The sequence below is a fragment of the Cherax quadricarinatus genome, chromosome 17 (genome assembly GCF_038502225.1).
Source record: "Cherax quadricarinatus isolate ZL_2023a chromosome 17, ASM3850222v1, whole genome shotgun sequence".
In the NCBI taxonomy this organism is placed as follows: domain Eukaryota; kingdom Metazoa; phylum Arthropoda; class Malacostraca; order Decapoda; family Parastacidae; genus Cherax; species Cherax quadricarinatus.
In genome coordinates this window covers 1280838-1303945 of record NC_091308.1, presented here as the reverse complement: position 1 = coordinate 1303945, position 23108 = coordinate 1280838, and the positions used below count along the sequence as shown (strand labels likewise).

Sequence of the window (23108 nt, the reverse complement as noted above, 5' to 3'; positions counted from 1 at the left end):
CCAAGATACTTTACTTATTGAGATATTTTCTTATTATTTTATACTGTCATCTATACAGAATCAATAAATGCTATTATATAGCCCAGTTAAAGTTAAAATGTGTAATGATATCAAAGCTAAAGCAGCAAAGAAGACAAACTAAAGTGTCTTCAGTGTTACTTCTGTAATGAGTGTTCAGTAGTCTCAAATGAACAGAAACAATGGAATCCCATCTTGCAGACACACAAAGGGTTTCTTGTACATATTTGGATATAGACAATATTTGTTATCCAATGTAAGAGTTTGTTTCATTTCATCAGGGACAAATCTCATGCTCTCTAATAACCTTTAAAATAATTAGTGCATTATTATTATTATAATCAAGGGGAAAGCGCTAAACTCATAGGATTATACAGCACCTGTGGGGGGCATGTGGAAGGCATTCAGGCTTAATTCAGGGAACTGGAGCACAGATCCAATTCCCTAGATCAAGGAATTTTCCTTGAGGGGAATAATTAGTGCAGTCAATTGCTTACCTTCTTAACCTGCAGCCTGGTGTCAAAAACCACGAGTTTGGCACTGATGGGAATGAGGTCATAGGTGTGGTGGAACTCAAAGAATTTGACAAATATTTGTGTTTCATCTTCCTCTGCAATGAAATAATACAATTAGACAAAATGCCACAGCACTGACAACAGATTGCTAAGAATTAGTGAGGAGAGGAAAGGAAATTTGAAATGTCAAATATACAGTTGTATGAATGTTATATTAGGCTACAATATTTGTTGATCAAAGAAATACAATTAGGTTCAAATAAGCACCAGTATTTTACGATTAAAACTGATCCACTGCACGAGCCTTGCACATGTAACATTATTGAATAAATAAATGGATGCCTATCTAACCAATTTATGACATCATAAATGTATGTGTGGTGAACAATATGAATGACTGCATACTGGCTACATGATGAGTGATGGGTAATACATTAACAGAAAGAACAGGCAGATATAATGCCAAAAAGCACACACACAAGTACAGTGGACCCCCGCATACCGCACGCATCACATACCATACAATCCGCATACCGCTCGCTTTTTTCGCAAAAATTTTGCCTCGCATACCGCCCAAAAACCCGCTCACCGCCCTTCGTCCGAGACGCGTCCAATGTGTGGCCTGAGCCACGCTCACATGTTCCGCCGGCGGCATTGTTTACCAGCCAGCCTCCGCGGTAACATCCAAGCATACAATCGGAACATTTCGTATTATCACAGTGTTTTTGGTGATTTTTTCTGGAAAATAAGTGACCATGGGCCCCAAGAAAGCTTCTAGTGCCAACCCTACAGCAATAAGGGTGAGAATTACTATAGAGATGAAGAAAAAGATCATTGATAAGTATGAAAGTGGAGTGCGTGTCTCCGAGCTGGCCAGGTTGTATAATAAACCCTAATCAACCATCGCTACTATTGGTGGTACAGCTGCTGCTGTACCACCGTCAGCTGCTGCTGCACTGTCAGCTGCTGCTGCACTGTCAGCTGCTGCTGCTGCAGTTGTACCACCGTCAGCTGCTGCTGCTGCTGTAGCATCATCTGCTGCTGCTGTAGCATCGTCTGCTGCTGCTGTAGCATCGTCTGCTGCTGCTGTAGCATCGTCTGTTGCTGCTGTAGCATCGTCTGCTGCTGCTGTAGCATCGTCTGTTGCTGCTGTAGCATCGTCTGTTGCTGCTGTACCACCGTCAGCTGCTGCTGCTGCTGTAGCACCGTTGTTGGTGTGGCTTATTGAGAATACCAAGAAACAATTAACCCCAGAGGATTTGCCACCCAGGATAACCCAAAAAAGTCAGTGTCATCGAAGACTAACTTATTTCCATTGGGGTCCTTAATCTTGTCTCCCAGGATGCAACCCACACCAGTCGACTAACACCCAGGTGAACAGGGAAAAATGCCTGGAACTAGTGCTCATATTGGTGAATTTAAAGCCAGCAAAGGTTGGCTTGAGAGATTTAAGAATCGTAGTGGCATACACAGTGTGATAAGGCCTGTTCTGGAAGAAAATGCCAAACAGGACCTACAGTACTCAGGAGGAAAAGGCACTCCCAGGACACAGTGTCTCATCAGTCATTGCTGCATCTTCAATAAAGGTAAGTGTCATTTATTCTTCATTTAGTAGAGTAGTACATGCACAATAAATATTGTGCATGTACTACTCTACTATTGTGCATGTATCCTTCTCTTTGTGTGTAGGAAAATGTATATTTCATGTGGTAAAATTTTTTTTTTCATACTTTTGGGTGTCTTGCACGGATTAATTTGATTTCCATTATTTCTTATGGGGAAAATTCATTCGCATACCGAACATTTCGCATAACAATCAGCCCTCTTGCACGGATTAAAGTCGCTATGTGGGGGTCCACTGTACATAAATACTATATTATCTACATCCATCATCTGGTATGACTGAAATATTGACAAAACCTATTTCCAGCAGATCAATATTCACAAGTTAACAGTTTAACCCTTTCGGTGTGAGTCCCATTACATAATTGCTTTGAAGACAGTGTTGGTCCCATAGTACAATGCCATGAATTCAGCTTACTCAGAAAAGCTGCGAGTGGTAAATCTGGGCCTAGATATGAGAGAATGGGTCTATTTTGTAAGAGCGCACCATATAAAAAAAATCCTGCAGCACAGTGCACGAAAAAAAAACTGTGACCATGTTTTTGGTTGAAAACAGCGACTTTGGGGTGTATTTTCGTATGTTTTTTTATGGCTGTATTCTCGGTTTCATTTGATAGAATGAAGATATATTACAGAAATGGAGATGATTTTGATTGATTTCAGGACTGAAAGTAGTGGAAACATTTGATTTTTTGCTGATATTCCAGAGCCCTTAGGTAGTCAGTTGGTAAACAGCAACCGCCCAGGGAGGTACTACCGTCCTGCCAAGTGAGTGTGAAACGAAAGCCTGTAATTGTTTTACAAGATGGAAGGATTGCTGGTGTCCTTTTTTCTGTCTCATAATCATGCAAAATTTCAGGTATGTCTTGCTACTTCTACTTACACTTAAGTCACACTACACATACAGTAGGGCCCCGCCTTATGGTGATCTCAAATTATGACCAAAACTTTCTATACGGCAAGTGGTCTTTCAAATACGGCACGGGCCATCCAGTTTGTTTACATTCTCCATGAGCACATCTTTCTATTATGTAATAATAATCACTCTTGGGCACATTAAATGTCTAATTTTACATCAATAGACATTTTCATTAATCCATCTATGATATTTTCTTCAAAATAATATAAGAAATACGTACATAGTATATAAACAAAATATTTTGTTTATATACTATGGAGGTGTAGTGGTCGGGGGGAGGGAAAACATTACGTCACTCCTCTTAATACGTAACACATTTGTTTACAATTCTCGGCTTGAATTATTCATTACTTCTCCCTTTGTTTATGATGGCATCTAAAGGTAGTTGTTATAAACGATTAAACTCAGTGAACAAGGTATGTCGATGGTAATAATATAGCTCTGGGCCACACCCTTTACCGGGCAGGACCGAGTGTACTTGGTCCTCAAAACGTGGTTTTTTTTTGCGCACGTCCTCCGACTCCCCCAGCGCATCTAGGTTCCCGTTCTCTATTTCTGACCAATCACAGACCTTCCCTGAGTCGCCCCGGCTGAGCGGTGATGGTGGCTGCCCGCTTCCCATTGGTCGAGAGAGCAGAATGTAAACACTTCTACCTTGCCGGCGCAAAAACTCGTGTTTCTCGGTTGAGTGCTCCTTATATACTGAAGCATTTCACCCAATACAATGTCGGTAAGTACTGATTTGTGTGTCTAGTGTGTAAATGAATAGTTTAGCCATATTTTGATATATATATGAAGGCGTTGTGAAGCATATTACGAGTGCACCATGCAAATGAAAAAAGTGCAACAAAATAGGACCAAGTACAGTCGTTTCTGCCCTTTTAGGTGCAGTTTTCAAGTTTCGGTATATAAATATTATATTATTTTTATTATCACACTGGCCGATTCCCACCAAGGCAGGGTGGCCCGAAAAAGAAAAACTTTCACCATCATTCACTCCATCACTGTCTTGCCAGAAGGGTGCTTTACACTACAGTTTTTAAACTGCAACATTAACACCCCTCCTTCAGAGTGCAGGCACTGTACTTCCCATCTCCAGGACTCAAGTCCGGCCTGCCGGTTTCCCTGAATCCCTTCATAAATGTTACTTTGCTCACACTCCAACAGCACGTCAAGTATTAAAAACCATTTGTCTCCATTCACTCCTATCAAACACGCTCACGCATGCCTGCTGGAAGTCCAAGCCCCTCGCACACAAAACCTCCTTTACCCCCTCCCTCCAACCTTTCCTAGGCCGACCCCTACCCCGCCTTCCTTCCACTACAGACTGATACACTCTTGAAGTCATTCTGTTTCGCTCCATTCTCTCTACATGTCCGAACCACCTCAACAACCCTTCCTCAGCCCTCTGGACAACAGTTTTGGTAATCCCGCACCTCCTCCTAACTTCCAAACTACGAATTCTCTGCATTATATTCACACCACACATTGCCCTCAGACATGACATCTCCACTGCCTCCAGCCTTCTCCTCGCTGCAACATTCATCACCCATGCTTCACACCCATATAAGAGCGTTGGTAAAACTATACTCTCATACATTCCCCTCTTTGCCTCCAAGGACAAAGTTCTTTGTCTCCACAGACTCCTAAGTGCACAACTCACTCTTTTTCCCTCATCAATTCTATGATTCACCTCATCTTTCATAGACCCATCTGCTGACACGTCCACTCCCAAATATCTGAATACGTTCACCTCCTCCATACTCTCTCCCTCCAATCTGATATTCAATCTTTCATCACCTAATCTTTTTGTTATCCTCATAACCTTACTCTTTCCTGTATTCACCTTTAATTTTCTTCTTTTGCACACCCTACCAAATTCATCCACCAATCTCTGCAACTTCTCTTCAGAATCTCCCAAGAGCACAGTGTCATCAGCAAAGAGCAGCTGTGACAACTCCCACTTTGTGTGTGATTCTTTATCTTTTAACTCCACGCCTCTTACCAAGACCCTCGCATTTACTTCTCTTACAACCCCATCTATAAATATATTAAACAACCACGGTGACATCACACATCCTTGTCTAAGGCCTACTTTTACTGGGAAAAAATTTCCCTCTTTCCTACATACTCTAACTCTTCACTGCTTTCAGTAACCTACCTCCTACACCATACACTTGCAACATCTGCCACACTGCCCCCCTATCCACTCTGTCATACGCCTTTTCCAAATCCATAAATGCCACAAAGACCTCTTTAGCCTTATCTAAATACTGTTCACTTATATGTTTCACTGTAAACACCTGGTCCACACACCCCCTACCTTTCCTAAAGCCTCCTTGTTCATCTGCTATCCTATTTTCCGTCTTACTCTTAATTCTTTCAATTATAACTCTACCATACACTTTACCAGGTATACTCAACAGACTTATCCCCCTATAATTTTTGCACTCTCTTTTATCCCCTTTACCTTTATACAAAGGAACTATGCATGCTCTCTGCCAATCCCTAGGTACCTTACCCTCTTCCATACATTTATTAAATAATTGCACCAACCACTCCAAAACTATATCCCCACCTGCTTTTAACATTTCTATCTTTATCCCATCAATCCCAGCTGCCTTACCCCCTTTCATTTTACCTACTGCCTCACGAACTTCCCCCACACTCACAACTGGCTCTTCCTCACTCCTACAAGATGTTATTCCTCCTTGCCCTATACACGAAATCACAGCTTCCCTATCTTCATCAACATTTAACAATTCCTCAAAATATTCCCTCCATCTTCCCAATACCTCTAACTCTCCATTTAATAACTCTCCTCTCCTATTTTTAACTGACAAATCCATTTGTTCTCTAGGCTTTCTTAACTTGTTAATCTCACTCCAAAACTTTTTCTTATTTTCAACAAAATTTGTTGATAACATCTCACCCACTCTCTCATTTGCTCTCTTTTTACATTGCTTCACCACTCTCTTAACCTCTCTCTTTTTCTCCATATACTCTTCCCTCCTTGCATCACTTCTACTTTGTAAAAACTTCTCATATGCTAACTTTTTCTCCCTTACTACTCTCTTTACATCATCATTCCACCAATCGCTCCTCTTCCCTCCTGCACCCACTTTCCTGTAACCACAAACTTCTGCTGAACACTCTAACACTACATTTTTAAACCTACCCCATACCTCTTCGACCCCATTGCCTATGCTCTCATTAGCCCATCTATCCTCCAATAGCTGTTTATATCTTACCCTAACTGCCTCCTCTTTTAGTTTATAAACCTTCACCTCTCTCTTCCCTGATGCTTCTATTCTCCTTGTATCCCATCTACCTTTTACTCTCAGTGTAGCTACAACTAGAAAGTGATCTGATATATCTGTGGCCCCTCTATAAACATGTACATCCTGAAGTCTACTCAACAGTCTTTTATCTACCAATACATAATCCAACAAACTACTGTCATTTCGCCCTACATCATATCTTGTATACTTATTTATCCTCTTTTTCTTAAAATATGTATTACCTATAACTAAACCCCTTTCTATACAAAGTTCAATCAAAGGGCTCCCATTATCATTTACACCTGGCACCCCAAACTTACCTACCACACCCTCTCTAAAAGTTTCTCCTACTTTAGCATTCAGGTCCCCTACCACAATTACTCTCTCACTTGGTTCAAAGGCTCCTATACATTCACTTAACATCTCCCAAAATCTCTCTCTCTCCTCTGCATTCCTCTCTTCTCCAGGTGCATACACGCTTATTATGACCCACTTCTCGCATCCAACCTTTACTTTAATCCACATAATTCTTGAATTTACACATTCATATTCTCTTTTCTCCTTCCATAACTGATCATTTAACATTACTGCTACCCCTTCCTTTGCTCTAACTCTCTCAGATACTCCAGATTTAATCCCATTTATTTCCCCCCACTGAAACTCTCCTACCCCCTTCAGCTTTGTTTCGCTTAGGGCCAGGACATCCAACTTCTTTTCATTCATAACATCAGCAATCATCTGTTTCTTGTCATCCGCACTACATCCACGCACATTTAAGCATCCCAGTTTTATAAAGTTTTTCTTCTTCTATTTTTTAGTAAGTGTCTACAGGAGAAGGGGTTACTAGCCCATTGCTCCCGGCATTTTAGTCGCCTCATACGACACGCATGGCTTACGGAGGAAAGATTCTTTTCCACTTCCCCATGGACAATAGAAGAAATAAAGAAGAACAAGAGCTATTTAGAAAAAGGAGAAAAACCTAGATGTATGTATATATATATGCATGTGCGTGTCTGTGAAGTGTGACCAAAGTGTAAGTAGGAGTAGCAAGATATCCCTGTTATCTAGCGTGTTTATGAGACAGAAAAAGAAACCAGCAATCCTACCATCATGCAAAACAGTTACAGGTTTTTGTTTCACAGTCATCTGGCAGGTATATAAATATTTCCATAAAATTTGGTAGTGTATATATGAATTCAGTAATGGTCTGGGTGTGTACAGAATGTTTTTATTGTCCTTCCAGATCAATAAGAAATTGTTCTACGGTGAGTCCTCCAAGGATAAGTCGAAATTTGTCTGTGTTTGGGACGATAGTGACTCAGATCAAGACTCAGATGACCTGGATTTGCTGGATAGTGAGGATGAATTCTTGCCACCAGATGCAGAGGTGTCAACAGATGAGGAGGAGGAAGCTGGGCCACCACCAAAAAAACAAAAATTGAACAAGAGGAAGAAACGTATTACTATGGAGGAATACCCTGATGAAGAAGTGCTTCAAGATGATCTTGCTTCTCAAGGAGACACCAAATGGAAGAATGAGGACATCCACACTGACCCTTTGCCTAAATATCAACATATAAAGCCTGTTGAAGTTAGGTGTGCATATGATTATTTTACAGACTTTTTTACTCAAGACATGATAGACAACATTACATTTCAAACTAATTTGTATGCCAGGCAAAAAGACATACATACTACTTTTCAAACAGATTCTGAGGAAATGACTAGGTTTATAGGTATTCTGTTGCATATGGGTTACACTGTACAGCCATCCATTGAGGACTATTGGAGAAGTGCAAGTAGGATAACTCAAGTTGCAGAAGTCATGGGATCAAAGAGGTTTAGGTTGCTGAGGCGTACCATTCATTTCAATGATAACACACAAAAGAAGGATAATGACAGATTCTACAAAATAAGGCCTCTTTACAATGGACTAACTAAAGCTTGCTTGAAAGTTCCAGCTACACCCAAGCAGTCTGTTGATGAAGTTATGGTTGCTTTCAAGGGTAAAACAGCTGGAAACCTAAGGCAATACATCAAAAACAAACCAGACAAGTGGGGTTTCAAACTCTTCTGTCGTGCCAGTGAAGATGGAATCATACATGATATACTGATGTATCAAGGTAACCCAACTTTTGAGAACCATCACATAAAGCTGTCAAATGAAGAAAGTAACCTCCCAATGAGTTCCAGGATTGTTCTTGTACTTGCAGCATCTCTCGACCAAAGAAAAACATCAGCAGTCTATGCTGATAATTTCTTTTCAAGTCTACCTTTGGTCAAGGTACTGAGAGACAAGTATAACTGCAGGTACACTGGAACAATACGTGATAATAGATGTGGTAAGCCACAACTGATGCCTGTGAAAGAAATGAAAAAGAGTAATGTGGCCAGGGGCAATTTTGATTTCCAAAGCAATGATGATATCCTTCTTGTAAGATGGAAGGACAACAAAGTTGTGACTCTAGTCACAAATGATGTCGGAGTTTATCCTTTGGGTCTTATTGAAAGATATGACAAGGCATCAAAGAAGAAAGACCACTTTGAGTGCCCAGGCATCATCAAGAACTACAATGCAAACATGGGAGGTATCGACAAAAGTAACATGTTGGTCCATCTTTACAAAACGCCAATGAAATCAAAGCGTTGGTACATGCGGCTCTTTGCTTATGTTTTGAATGTTGCTGTTGTGAATGCATGGCTTCTTTACTGTCGTGATTGTAGGTCACTAAACATGCCATGCACACCACTGAAGCTATTCAGGCTTGAGATCTCTGTCACTGCAAGATCCAAAGGACAAAAGGTCAACCGCACCAGCATGAGACGAAGTCGAGATTCACCCAGTAGTACTTCTTTGGTTGACAGTAATGACGATTTGTCAAACGTGGAATACCCATCTGCATTTCAGTACCAACGTGCAGAAAGGCCAGATGACAGTGTGAAGCTGGATAAACAGCTAGGTCACTGGCCAGTGCTAGGTAAGCTGCTTTCATGCAAGTTTTGCAGCAAAAAGAATAATCATGTCACATCCTCATTTTGCTGTGCCATATGTAAAGTAAATCTGTGCATAAAGAAGGATAGAAATTGTTTCATGAAGTTTCATTTGCAAAATTAGTGATGTGAAATTATTGTTCTTTCTCAGGGAACTCAGGAATATTTCATTTGTAAGTTGCATCCCATTGCAATGTGTCATTGTTGATAAGTAGTTTCTATTTCTATTTTTTTACTGCTTACAAATTGTTCAGAAACAAGTTCCATTTATGTTTTTTATATTGTCTACTTGTATAATAAATTTAAAAAATATTTATTTCGTTTTTTTACAACAATTGCAACATTGCAACATTCAAAAATGGTATACCCCAAACGGGCAGGGCCGAATATACTCGGTCTTCGAATATCTGCAATTGCGCGAGATGTTACTTTCACAACTCCGTTTGGATGGTCTTAGTGACCTTACATTGAGTGGCTCTATCCCCTCATAGGAAATCACTTTCAAATTCACACTTTAGACTGCCTTGCCCCTCTAAATACACCCCACAGTAGAATAAATTAACAAATATGAGATGTGGTAGCCAGGCGACTCGTAGGACTTGTAGTAGCCAGGCAACTTGTAGGACTTGTGGTAGCCGGGCAACTTGTAGGACTTGTGACGAAAACCAGACACTTCATCTGGTTTGTTTACATTATGTGTGGGTGGGGTGGTGATGGCTGCCCTTCCTGGCTACCCATACTTTCCAGCTTTACTTCATACAAATAAAACTCACCTCTCACCGTACATTAAGACTACAAATATTTTAAGGTAAATAATGATTGTACTATATATGCATTTTATCGCTCTAGGGAGCGTAGGTATAAGTGGCCAGGCAGGATGCCATACCTCCCGCATGACTTTCTACAAATTATTTCACCTCTCACCCTACATTAAGACCATTAAGACTACAAAAATTTTAAGCTAAGTAATGCATGTACTGTATATTCATTTTATTGCTCGAGGGAGCTTTAAGCATCGAAGTACAGTATGTGTGGGTGGGGTGGCCAGGAGGGCTACCACACCTGACTTCTTAGAGTAAATACTATTCACCTTTTGCCCTACATTAAGACTACAAATATTTTGAGGTAAATAATGAGTGTACTGTGTGTGTATTTTACTTTTTAATGCCTAGTTCTATTGCTAACTTAATATATGTTAAACTTATTATCTGGCATTTATATGAATTTATAAATGGAAAAAATGGAATTCTGCTTTCCAGCGAAGTCTGCTTTCTGGCAGTAGCCTGGAGCCTAACCTACCAAATAAGTGGGGCCCTACTGTACATGTACAGTGGACCCCCGCATACCGTTGGCATCACATAACGTTAAATCCGCATACCGATACATTTTATCGCAAAGATTTTGCCTCTCATACCGCTAAAAAACCTGCTCAACACTATTCGTCCGAGACGCGTCTAATGTGCAGCTAGAGCCAGCCTCACATGTTCCGCCGATGGCATTGTTTACAAGCCAGCCTCCGCGGTCACATCCAAGCATACAATCGGAACATTTTGTATTATTACAGCGTTTTTGGTGAATTTATCTGCAAAATAAGTGACCATGGGCCCCAAGAAAGCTTCTAGTGCCAACCCTGTGGTAAAAAGGGTGAGAAATATTATCGAAATACTGTGGTACCATGGTCAACTGCTGCTGCTGTAGCACTGTCAGCTGCTGCTGCTGCTGCTGTAGCACCGTCAGCTGCTGCTGTAGCACCGTCAGCTGCTGCTGCTGCTGTAGCACCGTCGGCTGCTGCTGCTGCTGTAGTACCGTCAGCTGCTGCTGCTGCTGTAGTACCGTCTGCTGCTGCTGTAGTACCGTCTGCTGCTGCTGTAGCACTGTCAGCTGCTGCTGTAGCACTGTCAGCTGCTGCTGCTGCTGCTGTAGCACCGTTGTTGGTGTGGCTTATTGAGAATACCAAGAAACAATTAATCCCAGAGGGTTAGCCACCCAGGGTAACCCAAAAAAGTCAGTGTCATCGAAGACTGTCTAACTTATTTCCATTGGGGTCCTTAATCTTGTCTCCCAGGATGCAACCCACACCAGTCGACTAACACCCAGGTGAACAGGGTAAAACGCCTGGAACTAGTGCTCATATTGGTGAATTTAAAGCCAGCAAAGGTTGGTTTGAGAGATTTAAGAATCGTAGTGGCATACACAGTGTGATAAGGCCTGTTCTGGAAGAAAATGCCAAACAGGACCTACAGTACTCAGGAGGAAAAGGCACTCCCAGGACACAGTGTCTCATCAGTCATTGCTGCATCTTCAATAAAGGTAAGTGTCATTTATTCTTCATTTAGTAGAGTAGTATATGCACAATATATATTGTGTATGTACTACTCTACTATTGCGCATATATCCTTCTATTTGTGTGTAGGAAAATGTATATTTCATGTGGTAAAAATGTTTTTTTCATACTTTTGGGTGTCTTGCACGGATTAATTTGATTTCCATTATTTCTTATGGGGAAAATTCATTCGCATAACGATAATTTCGCATAACAATGAGCTCTCAGGAACGGATTAATATCGTTATGCGGGGGTCCACTGTACAAGCATATATATATACACACACCTCTCTGCTATTTTCTTTCTAGTTCTTGTTCTTGTTTATTTCCTCTTATGTCCATGGGGAAGTGGAACAGAATTCTTCCTCCGTAAGCCATGCATGTTGTAAGAGGCGACTAAAATGCCGGGGGCAAGGGGCTAGTAACCCCTTCTCTTGTATTAATTACTAAATTTAAAAAGAGAAACTTTTGTTTTTCTTTTCTGGGCCACCCTGCCTTGGTGGGATACGGCCGGTTTGTTGAGGAGAAAAAAAAAAATTCCAGAGCACGCAAATTGTCACTCGTCCAATGTGTGTCCAACTTGCCAGTGTAATACATTATTTATACAATTATTACAATAATGCAAGTCTGCATAACAGTAAATCTATTTTTTTTTTGTGCATGTGTGTGTGAATAAAAATTCAAAATGGAAAGCAAGAGTAATAAGAGATGCCTGGGAACATGACTAAGGAACAGAGGAAATGTTTTATTCTGGACCCTATTTTTAAATTGGCAGTTTTTGAATGTGTGAAATTGGCCAAATTACCAATTTCTGATCACTTTACTGGGTAATTGAAATAGGTAAATGGGGGGTTTCCTGTACTCAATCAACAGAAGGAATACTAGCAAAATAGATACAAAATTGGTTGACTGGAACAATGGAATTGGCCAAAAACAGGGCGCAAAGTGGTCGAAATCACCAATGCGTAAATATCACAATGGCCACCAACTTTGCGAGAACATAATTCCATAAGTTTTCCATCAAATTTTGTATTGTTGGTTTCATTACCTTTGGAAAAAGATCCCCTATCATTTCATAAGATAATTTCTTTTTTTTAATTCTTCAACCCTGAGAGCAAGTTTGAGATCAGGGGGGTCTCGACCCTGAAAGTGTTAAGTAGCGTGAGAATAATTTAAACCATTTTCCAGATTAAACTGTACCGTACAAAGAAAATCTGGATGGTACCAGGTACTGCACGTAAGTAAACAGAACAGTATTGAGAGGTTCAGGACAAATGTTTAACCCTTTCAGGGTCGCCAGGCCCTCTCCGAGACTTGTTCTCAGGGTCGCCAAATATTAAAAAAAAAAAATTATTATTTTTCTTATGAAACGATAGAGAATCTTTTCCCGGTCATAATGACATCAAAAGTATGAAATTTGATGGAAAACTTACGGAATTATGCTTTCGCGAAGTTAGCGGTCTCAACGATGTTTACGCATCGGTGATTTTGCCCACTTTGAGCCCTATTTTCGACCAATTCCAGTGTACTAGTCGACAAAAGTCATTACTATTTTGCTAGAACTCCATTTTTTCTATCAAATGAATACAAGAAACCACCCATTTACCAATTTCAACTATCCAATAAAGTGGTCAGAATTTAGCAATTTTGCCAATTTCACACAAATTTCAAAAGATGCCAATTTCCCAATAGGGCCCAGAATAAACAAGGACATTCCTGGCACTAAAATAACATTTCCTCTGTTCATTAGTCACGTCCCCATGCCCCTCTTACATTCTTTTGCTTTCCACTTTGAATTTTTATTCTCACAAAAAATAGAAGATTTACTATTATGCAGACTACTGCATTAGTGTAGAAATGGTATAAGTAATAACAGCGCACTTGTGAAAGAATATTAGACTCACCAGTTAACGTGTATTGGAAGCGTAGCATGATTTGTTTACTTTTGAACTTTGGTAAAAATCAAACATTTCTGCTACTTTGACTCAATTTCAAGGTACTTTTCAATGTAAAACCAGTGAAAATCATCTCAATTTCTGTAATATGTCTTCCATTCTATAAAATGAGACCAGGAAAACTAGAATACAACAATAAATACCATACGAAAATACAGTGCAAAGTCGCTGTTTTAATCCAAAAACACCGTCAAAGTTTTTTTTTTCTCATTACGCACTGTGAGCTGTGTGCCCAAGACTGTTCAACAGCCTCCCATCAAGCATTAGGGGAATTGCCAATAAGCCCCTGGCTGCCTTCAAGAGGGAGCTGGACAGATACCTAAAGTCAGTGCCGGATCAGCCGGGCTGTGGCTCGTACGTTGGACTGCGTGCGGCCAGCAGTAACAGCCTAGTTGATCAGGCCCTGATCCATCGGGAGGCCTGGTCATGGACCGGGCCGCGGGGGCCATCCAGCCAGCCACTGGATGGCGAAACATCCACAACAAAGACAACCAGACGCCGCACGTGTCTTAATTTCATCAGTAGTTGTAGTAGTAGTGCTCCCCTTCCTTTGTATTTGACTGGCTCGTCATCCTTATTTCCCACTTCTACCACTACCACTACTACTACCTCTTCTTCTTCTACTACTACTACAACTACTGATGAAATTAAGACACATGTGCGGCGTCTGGTTATCTTTGTTGTGGACGTTTCGCCATCCAGTGGCTGGCTGGATGGCGAAACGTCTACGATGGGGATGCCCGGGTGTTGTGCATGTGTCTTAATTTCATCTTGTCGGTATTATATACAATTCTTGTACTACTACTACTACCACTACCACCACCTCTTCCTGCCTATATATAGCCGTCCTGCTCCACCTCTGGTTAGTGTGACTTTGTCAATGGTCCAAGTCGGACCGAAACGTCGTCATAAGCTTCTCTCTTTTATGTGCGGGTTATTTGTGTAGCGTGGTAGCATACACAATGTTTTAAGGCATAGTGAGGCAGCCAGTTCGGACAAAAGGGCGGCTGAGAAGTTTGTACAGGAGTTTAAGGGTTAAGTAGACACTGAAAAATTCAAACCCCAACAAGTGTTCAATTGTTACGAAACAGGCCTGTTTTGAAAGAAAATGCCAAAGAGGACCTACATTACTCAGGAGGAAAAGGCACTCCCAGGACACAAACCTATGAAAGACAGGCTAACTCCTTTGTTCTATGTTAATGCTAGTGGTGATTTTAAAGTGTAGCCTTTACTTGTGTATCATTCAGAAAATCCCAGTGTGTTTAAGAAAAACAGTGTCATAAAGAACAAGTTATGTGTCTTGTGGAAAGCAAATAATAAGGCATGGGTCACGAGGCAAATTTTCGAAGAGTGGGTCCATGAAGTGTTTGGCCCCAGTGTGAGAAAATACCTCCTAGACAATAATTTGCCACTCAAGTACCTCCTGTTAATGGACAATGCTCCTGCTCATCCTCCAAACTTAGTAGACCTCTTGCCTAGGGACTTCAGTTTTATAACAGTGAAGTTCTTGCCTCCTAACACCACTCCTCTCCTCCAGCCCATGGACCAGCAGGTCATTTCTAACTTCAAAAAACTCTACACAAAAGCAGTGTTTGAAAGGTGCTTTGAAGTGACCACAGACACTAAGTTGACCCTAAGAGAGTTCTGGAGGAATCACTTCAGTATCTACAGCTCCATAAGTCTTATAGGTAAGGCTTGGGAGGGAGTGACTTTCAAGACTTCAAACTCTGCTTGGAGACAATTGTGGCCAGATTGTGTCCAAAAGAGGGATTTTGAAGGGTTTGAGGCTGACCCTGACCCAGCTGACCCTCTGCCTGTTGTGGACTCTATTGTGGCATTGGGAAACACCCGGAGGCTGGAGGCGAGTGGCGAGGATGTGGAAGAGTTGGTGGAGGACCATAGGGATGAGCTAACCACTGAAGAGCTGGAAGAGCTTCATCTGGAACAGTATCAGACCACATCTCAGGAACTTGCTTCAGAGGAGGAGGAAGAGGGAGTGGATGAGGTGCTTTCCTCAAAGATTAAGGAGATTTGCGCCAAGTGGAATGATGTCTAAATGTTTGTGGCGAAGTACCACCCTGAGCAAGCTGAAACAAGCCATCTTTGCAACAAGTTCAGTGACAAAACCATGTCCCATTTTAGAGAAATCTTGAAGAGGCATCAGAAACAGAGGACTGTGGACAGTTATTTTGTGAGACAGGGGTCCAGTGACTCAAGCTGGTCCTAGTGGCATTAAAAGACAGAGAAGGGAAGTAACCCCAGAGAAGGTTTTGATACCTAAAATCCTTATGGAGGGGGATTCCCCTTCCAAACACAAACCCCAACTCCCTCTCTCCTCCTCCCTATCTTCCAGATGCCATCACCAATCTTCAATAAAGGTAAGTAAAAATGTTATTTTATATGTTTATTTAACCATTTGGCTGTCGCAACCCCCAATCCTGAGGTGTCTCCTGGTGTCGCAAAATTTAAAAAAAAAAATTATTTTTTCTTATGAAATGATAGAGAATCTTTTCCCGATTGTAATGACACCAAAAAAACAAAATTTGATGGAAAACTGATGGAATTATGCTCTCGCGAAGTTAGTGACCTCGGCCCTGTTTACAAATCGGCGATTTCGCCCACTTTAAGCCCTATTTTCGGCTAATTCCAGTGTTCCAGTCGCCCAAACTCATAACTATTTCTTTAGAACTCCATTTTTTTCTATCGATTGAGTACAAGAAACTGCCCATTTACCGATTTCAACTACTTAATAATGTGGTCAGAAATTTGCAATTTGGCCAATTTCACGAAAACTAAAAAATATGACAATTTCAAAATAAGGTCCAGAATGAACAATGCAGACATTTCTGGCTCTAAAATAACATTTTATTTGCTCATCAGTCATGTCTCCAGGCCCCTCTGATATTACTCTTGCTTTCTATTTTGAATTTTTATTCAAACAAAAAATAGAAGACTTACTATTATGCAGACTATTGCAATACTGTAATAATTGTATAAATAACATCAACCCATTCATGACTGCATATTAGAATGGCTAGTTGGACATTTATTGGACAATGGCATCATTTGTTGACTTTTGAACATTGGCAAAAATCAAACATTTCCCCTACTTTGAGCTCCATTTCTAGGTTCTTTTTATAGCAAAATCAATCAAAATCACCTCCATTTCTATAATATGTTTTCCATTCTATCAAATGAGACCAAGAAAACGAGAATACAACCATAAATACTATACGAAAATAGACCACAAAGTCGGCATTTTAATTAAAAAAAATGGTTGGAGGTTTTTTTTCTCATTATGCACTGCGTGCTCCAGGATTTTTTTTATATAGTGCACACTGACCACACAGACCCATTCTCTAACATGTGGGCCTACCAGCTTTCTCCTGCTTGATTTGAAGCCGCTAGAATTTTTGAGTAGATATATATACATCAAACATACTTTTGTTTTTTTCCTTTTGGGCCACCCCACCTCGGTGGGATACGGCTGGTACGTTGAAAGAAAGAAAGAAGATACATTAAACACAGTGGCTTGTAAGACGTACATATATGACCGAAACAGTCAAAGGGGTAATGTGCCCCAGCATTAGTATTATCATTATTATTATGGCGTCAAGACTATTGAGACACTTTTAGTGATTTTAATGTGTTCCTGCACACCAGCACAGTGTGTTTAGTTTATTTAGGTACAGGTACACATATAATTATGAAATAATTTTAAAACACTTGAAATTTTGGAAAGTTTTCAGACATAATGGAGGACTAGCGTCTGGGGGGAGGGGGTTGTAATTCGAATTGTCCGTATTAGCGAAACACCATAAAGCGGGGCCCTACTATATTAACGAATTTACAACAAAGTTAATCTTGTGCAATACTGCATCTTAAACTGCATTTTTGCTAATGCAGTCTCATTTATGAATTTATGTAATGTAGATGAAATATAAATGGTAAACCTGTTACTCTAGATTTCAATCAGCTTTCACATTCTTGCATTTATTGTCACCACTACTTTTACCCCCATCATTATCATAACTAAAATTGTCAATAATGTTTTGTATTACCAAATATTAATTTTCACATTACTGTTTAAATATACAGAGTTTTGTTACTTATAATAATTATTACATTTAGTAAAGTTATCTTTACATGTTATTACTTAGCATTCAAATGAACTAATATCCATTATTAAAACTATACAATGTCGAGTAGTTTTAAGTTCTAGTTTTAGTCTGCTTAAAATGCTCTACACAACCAGAGGCTTTCCAAAATGCATGAAATGAATGTTGTCTATTTATGTAATGATCATAAACATACGGAAAATATAATTTTTTGTTCCAATACCAAAATTCTTTTAAGCAATGACAAATTCTAATGTAGCAGTATATGTTTTACTTTCAAGTGCTGGTTTGCATAAAACACATGATACAGTATTTGCTGCAAGTGAACTAAACCAGGGAACATACACTAAGACTAATATAAAATGACACAATTTTTCATTTACACTAGAGACTCATGATGGCTTGCCAATCTCTTGGGAATCATTAAACAAATTCACAAAGAATGAGTATCACTATCACTTAACTAGGTAACTAAGTTTACCTTTTATACTGCTGAGAAATTCATCAGTATCAGCCTTACGCACAGGTTCAAATACTTGGATTCGTGAGAGGGGGTAAACTGTCTCCTCATCTTCAAAACTGGGCGTTAAGTAGTTACTGTACGTATAAAGGCAAATTGACATTGTGGTTTAATTAGCGGGACTTCTACACCAGTTAATACGTACAATGTTGAAAGTCTGCTTGTGAGGCCCAAGTTGCCTCCTCAAACCTCTCTCTCCTTTCCAACAAATATATAACAAAAGCTTTGATACTATTATATCAAATATAAATATTTAACAATATAATTTGCAATCATTTAAGTATTTATACTGTACATGTTTGGATTTTTCTTCTTAGAAGTTAATACGTACAATGTAAATCTTTTGAAGTGCAGAATTCTTTTCAACAGCACTTTATATTTTTACCACATAAGTAGTATTCATTTGCAGCACTCACCTAAGAGTATTTTTAAGCACTAAATTTCCAGCAAACTTCTTTTCTCAGGAACTCACTTATCATTATTCTACCCATTATCCAAGTGAAGCATTGTAACACTTGTGTCAGATTACTAGGGGCAGTTCTAACGGTAAGCTAAGGCACTATGAATAACATTACAACCCCTGAAAATTGACCATTCAACATCCTGTTGAACTAAACATTCAGTCCTACTTTGTAGTAGTGTGTAATAATTGTTTCAGGTTCTATTTGAATGTAGATATATCCTGCACCATTACAGAGTTGAATTTGTGAACTTGTTTATGTGAAGTCATCAAGATGAGGCTGAGTTGTGTGGAGGAGCTAGGGGTAGGGTAGCCACTGCCACCACTAGTGCCAACACACTGGCTGGCTATCTACACACTCTTGGCACCTGCCATCATCTGCCCTTGCTTGCACCTTGACCTTTTTATCTCCATCTTTACCTTATTTTACAGATACACAAGAATTTATCATAAAAGTCTTCACACACAAGACAATCAAAGCCTAAGCTTTATTATGTTCTTTAAGTATTAATTGAATGTCTATGCAACTACAAGCAACTTCTAATGTTTTCAAAGATTCGTTAATCAAATATAACAAGTCAAGGGAATGAAAAGGAGGGATCCAAATCCGATTTTCATGAAGCTGAAGACTTGGCCAACAACGCATCCAAAAGAGCCGGGACCAAAATAGTCTGGTGGGAGGTGCGTCGATTCAGTTGGGCTGCCAACACTCCCTAACTTTCAGAAAGCTCTAGAGCTTTCAGTTTCATATTTAGTTTTTGATATTTGTATACAATCTAATGCTCGCTAAATTCGAATTTCAATAAATTATTGGAAATACTGAATATTATTAAAGTTCATGAAATTTACAATACTGGCACAGAAATTGAAAAAGTACATGTATTAATCAATTTATACTCTTATTATAATTACTTCAATCATTCAATCATAATACACTGTTTTCTTTCAAATGTTCAATTTCCACTTCACTATTTTCACTTCTAGCATGGAAACAGACTTCTAGTATTTAACATCTTTTTCTACTATCCTTATTATGACATCACTAGTTTTCCTTTCACAAATTTTATCTACTACAAGCAATACATTTAACTTGATATGCCACATTTCATTAACCCTTTCAGGGTCCGTCCCATAGATCTACGGCTTTACGTTCAGGGTCCAAACAGTAGATCTACGTCATGAGCTCAGCTCACTCTGATAAACTGTGAGTGGTACATTTGGGCCTAGATATGAGAGAATACATCTATGTGGTATGTGTGCACCACATAAAACAGATCCTGCAGCACACTGTGTATAATGAGAAAAAAACTGAAATCATGATTTTTCGATAAAAACAGCGACTTTGCAGTGTTTTTTCATATGTTTTTTATAGTTGTATTTGCGATTTCTTGGTGTCATTTGATAGAATGGAAGACATATTACAGAAATAGAGATGATTTTGATTGGTTTTAGCATTGGAAATGGCTTGAAACTGAGCTCAAAGTAGCAGAAATGTTAAATTTTTGCCGATATTCAAGAGTAAACAAACGACCTCACACGTCTAATACACGCCAGCTGGTGGGTCTAATATGCATTCACAAATATGGTGATGATATTTATAGAATTATTGCAGTATTGCATAACAGTAAATCTTCTATTTTTTGGTGTGAATAAAAATTCATTATGTGAATAAAAAATTAAAATGGAATTTATTTGTAAAGCCTCAAAACGTAACTAATGAACAGAGGAAATGTTAGTTTAGTTCCAGGAATACCTACATTGTTTATTCTGGACCCTATTTTGAAATTGGAATGTTTTGAACTATGTGTTAAATTGGCCAAATTAACAATTTCCGATCACTTTAATTTGTAGTTGAAACAGTTGACTTGGCGATTTCTTGTGCTCAATCGGTAGAATAGAAGTAATACTAGTGAAAGAGCTAGGAATTTGGTTGACTGGAATAATGTAATTGGCCTAAAATGGGAGTCAAAGTCGGCAAAATCACCGATTCGTAAATATCGCTGACACATCAAAATTCGCGAGAGCATAATTTCGTCAATTTTCCATCAAATTTCGTACTTTTTGCTTTATTACCTTCACAAAAAGATTCTCTACCATTTCATAAGAAAAAATATCAAATTTTTTTTTTTGAAAATTCTTGGACACTGGGGCACCACTTCAGATTTGGGCCTTGGACCCTGAAAGGGTTAATTTTGTATTATTTCCTACAGTGGCAAATTAAATACATCTGAACCTTACATACGTAACTTTGTAATAAATAAATTACTGCAGGCAACAGCTTAGTGAAATACATGTACAGCATAATCAGAAAATTTGTGAATTAAATTTTTTGACTATATGGGGAACAGTCCAATGTCTGCTAAATCCAAATAATGTTAAAACTTATCAAAAAAAAGAGTGTTTCGGGGATCAACGCCTCCACGGCCCAGTCTGTGACCAGGCCTCTTGGTGGATCAGATCCTGATCAACCAGGTTGTTACTGTTGGCTGCATGCAAACTGATGTACAAACCACAGCCCGGCTGGTCAGGTACTGACTTTAGGTGCCTGTCCAGCACCAGCAGATTTTATTTGTTATTCTTCAAAGTTCTTAAAATCATTTGCTTTGGCATGTTTGTACAATATTCCATATATGCAATTTACTTTTCCCACTGTCATTCTCAAACCAGTGACCCTTATTGACACTGAACTACATCTCATTAGCCTTACATTTTTACCATGCTATCTAAATACTTCAACCTCACAATACATTTCAAAGCAGCTGGTCAACCCCTTGTCCTCCTCCCACTACATGCCTTATTTACCACACATTTCCATTTATGCGACACTACACCACTACCATAAAATGCTTCTCACTGCAGCAGCTCTCTGCCTCACATTACCCATCTGATGTGCCAGAACATTGTAATACAAATAAAATTGAACAATAAGTGGTACCGAAAGAATACCATGTTTTCAAAGTGTGGCAAACTGAAATTGGAACCTGACAATTCTCACAGAGTGGAATAGGATGTCTCTCCATGAGATACAGTGGGACCTCAATATTCGTATGTCCCTACATTCATACAACTATGTTTGCCCAATTTTTTCAAGAAAGATATGGGATACAAGTACCATTCTCCTATCCCTGTCTTGGGGGCTTATATTAGAGAAAACAGAGTATAGCACAGGGGTAACTGTGATATACACTCATACTGCACCACAAAACTGAAACAAAAAAGCTATTTTCTTTACACAGATTATCACACATAGCAGCATAAGTGTAGAGAGCATAGGATAACCCAAAAAAGTCAGACAAAATGGCTTATTTCTAGTACCTAGCTTGGGCTAGCCATATATGATTTTTGGTAAATATTTGATTCCCAGCCAGGGTAGAAACATTGGGGGTGTTTCTTTACACCTGTTGTCTATGTTCACCCATCAGTAAATGGGTACCTGGGTATTAGTGGACTGGTGTGGGTCTTATCCTAGGACACTGACCTAATTTGCCTGAAATGCTTAGCATAACAAGGGGCTTTCTAATATAATAGTATGTTATTGATGTCAGCTAAGTAGTACGTACTTGTAGTAAATTTATTATTATTTTTTTTTTCTCAGTCGTTTGTTGGGCTATCTTATTGAAACTTGGGCAATGTATGATGGAAAGATGCTTCTTAACATACACCAAAAATGAAAGAAATCAGACCATAAATAACGGAGTTCACTTCTCAGCCATAAGCGGCCCATTCAATAGTGGTATATTTTTGTATGGTTTTTATGGTTGTATTCTCGTTGTTTTGGTCTCATTTGATAGAATGGAAGATATATTACAGAAATAGATATGATTTTGATTGCTTTCACGATAAAACGTACCTTGAAACTGAGCTCAAAGTAGCAGAAATTTTCCATTCTTTAGTGATGTTCAAGAGTAAACACTGTCTAGTATGTGTGCGCATGCCAGTCCAAATTCCAATACGCAGTCAAGAATGGGTTGACATTATTTATACAATTATTACAATAATGAAGTAGTCTGCATAACAGTAAATCTTCCATTTTTTGTGTGAATAAAAATTCCAAATGGTAAGCAAGAGTAATATAAGAGGGGCCTGGAGTCATGACTAATGAACAGAGAAAATGTTATTTTAGTGCCAGGAATATCTGCATTGGTTATACTAGACCCTATTTTGAAATTGGCATCTGTTGAAATTTGTGTGAAATTGGCCAAATTGCCATTTTTTGACCACTTTATTGGGTAGTTGAAATAGGTGAATGGGCAGTTTCTTGTACTCAGTCAACAGAATAGAAGTAAGTAAATAAGTTTATTCAGGTATACACAAATACAGTTATCAATGATAGCAGCATATGTATAGAGATCCTAGGATAACCCCAAAAAAGTCAGACAAAGTGA

General features: G+C 39.2%; 1 protein-coding gene across 8 annotated transcripts in view; it reads right to left on the bottom strand.

The window, feature by feature from the left end:
- The window catches only part of SNF4Agamma (SNF4/AMP-activated protein kinase gamma subunit), a 998728-nt gene that overhangs the window by 54952 nt on the left and 920668 nt on the right, over positions 1-23108 (bottom strand). For all 8 annotated transcript variants that reach the window (XM_070085706.1, XM_053773265.2, XM_053773263.2 and 5 more), the window contains one exon: positions 516-628. In XM_070085706.1, the coding sequence (XP_069941807.1) occupies positions 516-628 (113 nt within the window). The remainder of the gene's footprint in view (positions 1-515; positions 629-23108) is intronic.